General features: G+C 54.8%; 1 protein-coding gene across 1 annotated transcript in view; it reads left to right on the top strand.

Annotated features, from left to right (window-relative positions):
- The window catches only part of ITGB3 (integrin subunit beta 3), a 22800-nt gene that overhangs the window by 10781 nt on the left and 5032 nt on the right, over positions 1 to 6987 (top strand). Inside the window, exons 4-11 of the mRNA XM_017736296.1 lie at positions 87 to 181; positions 2077 to 2329; positions 3043 to 3205; positions 3789 to 3950; positions 4104 to 4199; positions 4373 to 4462; positions 4838 to 4972; positions 5592 to 6021. Coding sequence (XP_017591785.1) covers positions 87 to 181; positions 2077 to 2329; positions 3043 to 3205; positions 3789 to 3950; positions 4104 to 4199; positions 4373 to 4462; positions 4838 to 4972; positions 5592 to 6021 — 1424 coding nt within the window. The remainder of the gene's footprint in view (positions 1 to 86; positions 182 to 2076; positions 2330 to 3042; positions 3206 to 3788; positions 3951 to 4103; positions 4200 to 4372; positions 4463 to 4837; positions 4973 to 5591; positions 6022 to 6987) is intronic.

Here is a 6987-nt window from a genome sequence, read left to right on the forward strand (position 1 = left end):
CCGCCCCCCCGCGGTGACCTACGTGCCAACCTCCGGCGCAGCGGCTGTGGGGCAGGACCAATCGAGTCCCCCAGAAGCAGCGTCACCATCCTGGAGGACCGGCCCCTCAGCAACAAGGGCTCGGGGGGGTCCGCCACCACCCAGATGAGCCCCCAGAAAATACAGCTGAACCTGCGGCCAGGTAGGAGCCCCCAGACTGCTGCAGGAAGGGGAGGATGCAGTGGGAATAACCCAAAGGGCTCAGGCACTGAGTGAGCCGTCACTCTGCCTTGCTGGCCAAGGTGGTCTCGTGTCCTTCAGGGGCAAGGCCAGGCTGGCGGCTGCACAGAATCCTCCAGAACATCTCTGGTGGGAAGCTGTCTGTCACTGTGTTCGTTCTCTTGCCTCAGTCCTGAGGTATTTGAGGGGCAGGACAGGATGGGACTTCAACAACACGTGGGGTATTTATAAAGCCATTCACACCTGCGGTACTGCTGCTGTGCTCAGAATGCCTGGGTGGAAGTCAGCTCATATCTAACGAGCCGCAGAGCAGCTGGCAGGGTTGGGCTGCCACCAGATCCCTGTAATTTCCCAGGCTCTGCTCAGCCAGGCAGGCTGGAGCCAATTAACTGCTCTGGTCCTTTGCCAGCATCCAGGAGTTTCACGGATGCCAGGCAGGAGGCAAAACTATCGGGCACACAGCCTCTATGCACATCGCTGGGCATGGCCAGGAGGAGTCCTGCCCCGTTGGAAGGACAGCAGGCAGAGGTGTCCTCACGCAATGGGGACATGGAGCCACTAAGTGGCACTTAGGTTCTCTTCAGGTCTAAAAGTAGTTGTCAGAAGTCAGGTGAGTGTGCTGCTCTGAGTGCTGTAAATCCCTGTTCTTTGGAATAAAGAGGAGAGACCATCTCTGCCGAACCAAGAAGGTTTGGCATAAGCCATCTGCCTTGACTCAGGAACCAAGACCAAATCACAAAGGATATAAGCAGGACAGGTCACAGCTCATGTCCCACAAGCTCAGAATCCTCATGGTTTTAGCTCAATGAGGACAAACAGCTGTTCTCTGAGCACAAAGATGGGACCCCTGGCTCCACGGTCGGGTCCCAGCACAGCTGGAGAGGGGATGGAGCTTTTTGGGCTGTCATAAATTTTAAAACATTCTTCATCCTGAAAGAATGTGGCATGCAGATTTGGAGGGAAATGTGAAAACAATAATAATTTAAGCTCAGTTCAGGCCTTTTTTCTCAACGTTTGAGGTGTTCTGACAAGGCTGCAGCTGTGCCCTGGCTTATGTTTCAAAGAAACCATTTCAAAGATCAGAAAAAAGGACCCATGTCTCTTAAAAAGGTGGAAAGAAAAGGTCGACTCAAAGTGTTTTCAGCCCTTTTTTTTTAAAGTGCAAAAGTCATCAAAACTGGGCTGTTTCCCAGAAGGCTCTTTCTAAGGAGGTTTTTGTTTCAATGGAAAATGTTTCACCAAAATCTTCTCAGAAGGGGCTGGGAGAGCCAAGAAGAGAGGAAAGTAATGGGGATGGGGGAGGGCACAGAAAATGGTCAGAGTCCTTGGAAGCTCAGAGAAGTCCAAAGCAGCCTTGCAGCATGCCTGGTGATCCCTGTAAGACCTGCTTGAGGGCTGAGGGTTTCCCTCACTCCATCCAGATGTTCCTGTAGGATATCTTGGGAGGTCAGCCCTGGAAAAGGAAGCTCTGCTCATGTCCTGGCACTGAGAGGTTAGGAGAACAGGAGCCATAATCCCCACCTGCCAGAGAATTCCAGAATGGTTTTTGGGTTGGAAGGGACCTTGAAGACGATGCAGTTCCATTCCCTGCCATGGGCAGGGACTCTTTCCACTATCCCAGGTTGCTCCAAGTTCAATCCAACTTGGCCTTGGACACTTCCAAGGGGTGCACAGCACATCTCCTGTGCAAGCACCTGATTAAGGGCTTTGCCCCTTTGTCTAAGGGTGATGTTCTCCTCCTAGAAGCTTTAACCATCCCTTTGGGCTGATGCTGACCTCTTCTCCCTAACCCTGTGGTGAGGCCCCCTGCCCCTTCCAGGAGAGGAGCTCTCACTCTACTGCCCTGTCACTTTGCAGATGACTCGCAGGTCTTTCATGTCCAAGTGCGTCAAGTGGAAGATTACCCCGTGGACATCTACTACCTGATGGACCTGTCCAACTCAATGAAAGACGACCTGAGGAACATCCAGAACCTGGGCACAAAGCTGGCCAGTGAGATGCGTAAGCTCACCAGCAACCTACGCATCGGCTTCGGGGCCTTTGTGGACAAACCCATTTCCCCCTACATGTACATATCTCCTCCAGAAGCCGTCAAGAACCCTTGCTATGAGTAAGTCCAGGTTGAGGGAGTCCTGTAAGGGCTAGAAGTTGATGGGACACCACCGGAATGTGGCTGGAAATCCACATCAGTTGGTGAAGACCTGCAGCCCATAGAAAGGACCTGTGTTTGAGAGCTTCTTGAAAGGTTGTCTCCCATGGGAAGGACAACAGGCTGGAGAAGGGAAAGTGTGAGGAGGAAGGAATGACAGAGGTGTTGGAACTGAATTCATCCCCCATTCCCTGTTCCCCTGTGCTCCTAGGAGGGGGGTAGGCAGAGAATTCAGGAGTGAAGTTGAGCCTGGGAAGAAAGGAGGGAAGTGGAGAAAGTGGGTGCATGATTCTGGACAGGGTTTAAACCTTGCTGCAACCTGTGTTCTGCTGGCACAGGGAAGAGGAGCAGATCTAATCCAGAAATATAATTATCACTGGAAAGCTCTTGAGGGAAAAATTTTGCATCATTTTTTCAAAAGAAATGTTGAGGCTGGAAGAAAATTACTCCTAAAAATCCCAGCAGGACTGAGTCTGGGAGCTGACCTGAGCCCAGCATCCCTAGAACATGAATTGTATTTAAAAGGTCCTTCACCGGACTCAGGCTCTTGGGGGGATTGGGTCCCTCCAGCATATCCTGGGCAGACCATGGGATGTGGGATGGCTGTAGGGCAGGGATGGGAACTGGAAGAGCCAGTGAGCCCTGAGCCCTGTTCCCCTGCTGTCCTCCTGCAGGATCGGGGAGACCTGCCTGCCCATGTTTGGGTACAAACACGTCCTGTCGCTCACGGATGAGGTGACTCGCTTCAACGAGGAGGTGCGGAAGCAGAATGTCTCCCGGAACCGCGACGCACCTGAGGGCGGCTTCGATGCCATCATCCAGGCCACCGTGTGTGATGTAAGGGGCAGGAAGGCCTGGCTGGGGTCAGGACAGGGTCATCAGGCTGGGCCAGGTGGGTTGGCAGGGACCAACCCACCCCTCCAGGATGTGATCACAAGCCTTGTTGAGCTGTTGTGTGACTCATTTCTGGAGAGGGTGAACATTCAAGTGAAACATTTCTAGCCCAATAGCCAAGGGAAGAGCAGGACTCTCATGGGATCATGGTAGGGGAGAAGAGTGGAGCAGGTGCTTGGGAACAATCCCATGTCAGCCCTACAGTGACCAGTCCAGAAGGGACAACACCGTCCTGTGCCTGCACCTTGTTTTTGCTGGAGGTGTTGCATCCCTGAGTCATTAGCCCCTTGATTAACACTCTAACCAATTAAAACTCATCTTCCACCTACAAGCATCCCATGCCCACCTTCCAGAGCCCACTCCCACAGCACTTCCCTGGGAGAGCAATTGCCTTGGTTCCCTGTGCAGAGGTTGGTCTCTAAGGCCAAGCCGTGACCCCCGGCACAAAGGCAGCAATGGGGTGCTGGCACACGGGGCTGCCCTCAGCATGTGCTGACACATGACTGGGAGCTGCCTTTCACTGCAGGAAAAAATTGGCTGGAGGAATGACGCTTCCCACCTGCTCGTCTTCACCACGGACGCCAAGACCCACATCGCGCTGGACGGGCGGCTGGCTGGCATCGTGCAGCCCAATGACGCCCAGTGCCACATCGACAAGGATAATTTCTACTCTGCCACCACCACGCTGGTAAAGCCTGACCCAGGCATGGGGCTGTGGGGCTCAGAGCTCCTGTTGGGTTCCCATGGGATGGGACAGGTGTTCCAGCCATGGTTGGAGAGCACGATGGGGACCAAGGTGGGGGCGTACATGTTCCTAGGCTATACCTCTCCTCTTCCCCAGGACTATCCCTCTCTGGGCCTGATGACTGAGAAACTCTCACAGAAGAACATCAACTTGATCTTTGCTGTGACGGATACAGTTGTTGGCCTCTACCAGGTACCAGCTGCTGTGCAGAGCCACCTTCCTCAGGGGCTGGTGGGCCATGGGTGGCTGGACATGGCTTGTTGGTCTCCTGTCCTATCAAAGCTCCCGTGTGCCTGGACAGGGTTTGGCCCAGCCATGGCACATTTACCCATCACAAACAGACCCTGTTTATGATATTCTCCCAGAACTACAGTGAGCTGATCCCAGGCACAACCGTGGGCACCTTGTCCAGAGACTCCAGCAATGTTCTGCAGCTCATAGTGGACTCCTATGGGGTGAGTGTGCAGTGTAATGGCCCCACAGCAGCCCTCTCCCTCCCAAAACAGCCACTGCTTCCCACTGCCAACAACCCCCACAGATTTGTGAGCTCCCCCCGCCCTGAGCATCCTCCCTGGACCAGCTGTGAGCATCTGCCTCCACCCATGTGTGCAGGCACCCCGGGGGTGTTCACCGCCTCTCCCTGACTATCTTGAAGACTTTTCCCTGTAGAGAATGACACAGCTGAGTCTTGAGAAAGACTCCGGGCACTTGGCTCCTTTCCCATGTGTGTGGGAGCATCACTGTGGTGCTGGGGGCAGGGGAGGACCCTCCCAGGGCTGAGCCCTGTCCAGCGTGTGCTGTGTCTTCATCACTCCTCTCTCCTCCCCTAGAAAATCCGCTCCAAAGTGGAGCTGGAGGTGCGTGACCTCCCTGAAGAGCTGTCCCTGGCCTTCAATGCCACGTGCCTCAACAACGAGGTCATCCCTGGGCTCAAGTCTTGCGTGGGGCTCAAGATCGGGGACACGGTGAGGATCCTGCTCGTGGGCTTGGCTTTTCTCCCCTCTACGTAGCAGCACTTCCAGGTCATCTGTTGCTCTGCACCAGCACCATCTGCTTGTCCCATGACCTCCCAGGTGACACAGACCCTGGAACCTCAGCACAAGAGAGAGAGGTCCAGCAGGGTGGGTGCAAGGAGGAAAATGCTTTTTTGAATCTGCTGGATGCAAACTTGGTGATCTCTCTAGCTCAGCCTGGGCTGCTGCCCACAGGGCATGGGAACCTGGAATCATTTGGGTTGGAAAAGCCCTCTAAGACCATCGAGTCCAACTACTAACTGATCTCTCACAGGTCCACCACTAAACCATGTCCCTAAGCACCATATCTACAGGTTTTTTGAATACTTCCAGGGACGGTGGTTCCACTGGGCAGCCTGTGCCAGTAACTGACAAACCTTTCAGTGAAGAAATTTTTCCTAATATTGAATCTAAAATTTCCCTGGTTGCTGTGGCAGGCACATTCTCTGGCCCACATTGTGCTGGGACAGCTTTGATAAGCTTTGATGAGCCCAAAGAGACCTGAGCTCCTTAAGCTGGGGCACGGACTGGAGCAGGTACTGACATCCAGACACACACCTTTGCCCTCCAGGTGAGCTTCAGCATTGAGGCCAAAGTGCGGGGCTGCCCCCAGGAGCAACAGAAATCCTTCACCATCAAACCCGTGGGCTTCAAGGACAGCCTGATGGTTCTGGTGAACTTCGACTGCGAGTGCTCCTGTGAGAGCCACGCCGAGGCCAATAGCCCGTCCTGCAGCCGCGGCAACGGCACGCTGGAGTGCGGCGTGTGCCGCTGTAACCCCGGGCGCCTGGGCTCGCACTGCGAGTGCTCGGAGGAGGAGTACAACCCCTCACAGCAGGACAACTGCAGCCCCCGGCCAGGCCAGCCCCTGTGCAGCCAGCGTGGCGAGTGCATCTGCGGGCAGTGCGTGTGCCACAGCAGCGACTTCGGGAAGGTGACGGGCAAGTACTGCGAGTGCGACGACTTCTCCTGCGTTCGCTTCAAGGGCCAGATGTGCTCGGGTGAGTGCTGGACTTGGCAGGGAGGCAGCTTGGGGCTGTTTAGGCTGCCTGAGATCATGGGCAAGGGAGACACCAGTCATTTTGGGACTTTTCCTGTGTATTGTCCCCACCTCTGGCTTGTTCAGCCATGGATTTCCACGGACCAGCCCAGGTCTGAAGTGATGCCAGGGGAATTACTTCCTTTTTGGGCGCTGGTATCACCTCCTGTGCCTGAGAGCTGGGAGCGGGGATGAGCTAGAAGGTTAAAAAGAAGGCCTGGTAGGGCTGGTGGGGACCAGACAAAGCAGCTCTGGGGTGCACAGGCCAGGGACTTCGCCTGAACCACAGCTCAAATACATCAGAAGTACTGCTCTGCAGTACTCCCCAGGGTGGAGGGGGAGGGGAGGGGATGGGAGAGGTGGGTTTTATCCTCCACCCAGTTCTGGAAGACTTCCTGTTGGCAAAAGTGTTGGGGAAGTAAATCCTCCCTCCTCGCTGGCCTTACAGCATCTCCCCTCCTGAATATTCATCTCTTCCACGTGCTCCCAGACTCCCCCTCTCTCTCCAGTCCAGCTCCTCTCAGTACTGGGAAGAGAGGACCAGGTCCTTGGGTTCTCTGGTTCTCCTCCCACAGAAGAAGCCCTCTTGCAAAACTCCCATCCCAACAGCAGTTCCAAATGTCCTGATATGCCAGGGCCTCTTACCCACCAGGAACCTTCATTTAAGGTTCCTTCCACCCAGATCTCCAGTAAACACTGAAGGTCTGAGTGAATCGCAGTGCTCTGCCCATCTCCTGTAGTTAAGGGAAGTGAGAGAGGTGACATGAAACTGTGGCACATCCTCTCCAGGATCAGAGCACCCCAACACTGATTCAAGGGGGGAATGGGAGAGGAGTAGCCACCCCCTTTCGTAGCCCCAGCCTCCCTCTGTAAGCCCAGGATAGGTAGCTGCTAACAGAGTGCCAGAAAAAGCCACCACTTTCCTGCT

The sequence above is a fragment of the Corvus brachyrhynchos genome, unplaced genomic scaffold (assembly GCF_000691975.1).
Source record: "Corvus brachyrhynchos isolate BGI_N302 unplaced genomic scaffold, ASM69197v1 scaffold96, whole genome shotgun sequence".
NCBI classification, from domain to species: Eukaryota; Metazoa; Chordata; class Aves; order Passeriformes; family Corvidae; genus Corvus; species Corvus brachyrhynchos.